Source organism: Orycteropus afer, unplaced genomic scaffold (genome assembly GCF_000298275.1).
Source record: "Orycteropus afer afer isolate SDZICR_OR568_19922 unplaced genomic scaffold, OryAfe1.0 scaffold00045, whole genome shotgun sequence".
Lineage (NCBI taxonomy): Eukaryota > Metazoa > Chordata > Mammalia > Tubulidentata > Orycteropodidae > Orycteropus > Orycteropus afer.
The window spans coordinates 13,589,808-13,590,458 of NW_006921632.1; the positions used below are offsets into that span (position 1 = coordinate 13,589,808).

Here is a 651-nt window from a genome sequence, read left to right on the forward strand (position 1 = left end):
GCTTGTGTTCTGTTGTACATAAGTTGGCTGTGAATCGAAACCAATTTGATAGCACCTAAAAACAACAACAAAACTGTGAGAAAATAAGTTTGTTTATAAATACTATTTATGGTATTTCTGTTAAAGCAGCCCTAGATAACTAAGAAGGAGCTCTGGTGGCCTACTGACTGCTAACTAGAAGGCTGGCAGTGCAAACCCACCAGCCACTCCTCAGAAGGAAGGTTGGGCAATCTACTTCCGTAGTGATACTGCCTTGGATACCCGGGAGGGGTCGCTATGATGGTAGCTGGGGAAAAAGGAATTCCTAAATTCATCATTTTTCCCAACTATTCCCGAAATGTAAGAAAGGTGTATAAATCTGGCATACTGAAATCAGTAATTGGCAATATTGGTTTTACTTGAAATGAATAATACTGGGTTTAGATTGTTTATTTTTTGGTTTTATTTTTCTTTTTAGAAATGAGTGGTGGATTGGCTCCAAGTAAAAGTACAGTATATGTATCCAACCTTCCCTTTTCCCTGACAAACAACGACTTATACCGGGTAAGTTGAGTATAAGTACATTTACCTATGGGATTCCATGTAAGATATAGATACGTATTTACAGAGCTCAAGTAGTCAGTTCTCTGTGGCAAAATTCTTTTTATTATT

General features: G+C 37.5%; 1 protein-coding gene across 1 annotated transcript in view; it reads left to right on the top strand.

The window, feature by feature from the left end:
* Positions 1–459: 459 nt before the first annotated feature.
* The window catches only part of ZCRB1 (zinc finger CCHC-type and RNA binding motif containing 1), a 35,877-nt gene continuing 35,685 nt past the window's right edge, over positions 460–651 (top strand). Inside the window, exon 1 of the mRNA XM_007937932.2 lies at positions 460–543. Within this exon, the coding sequence (XP_007936123.1) occupies positions 460–543 (84 nt within the window). The remainder of the gene's footprint in view (positions 544–651) is intronic.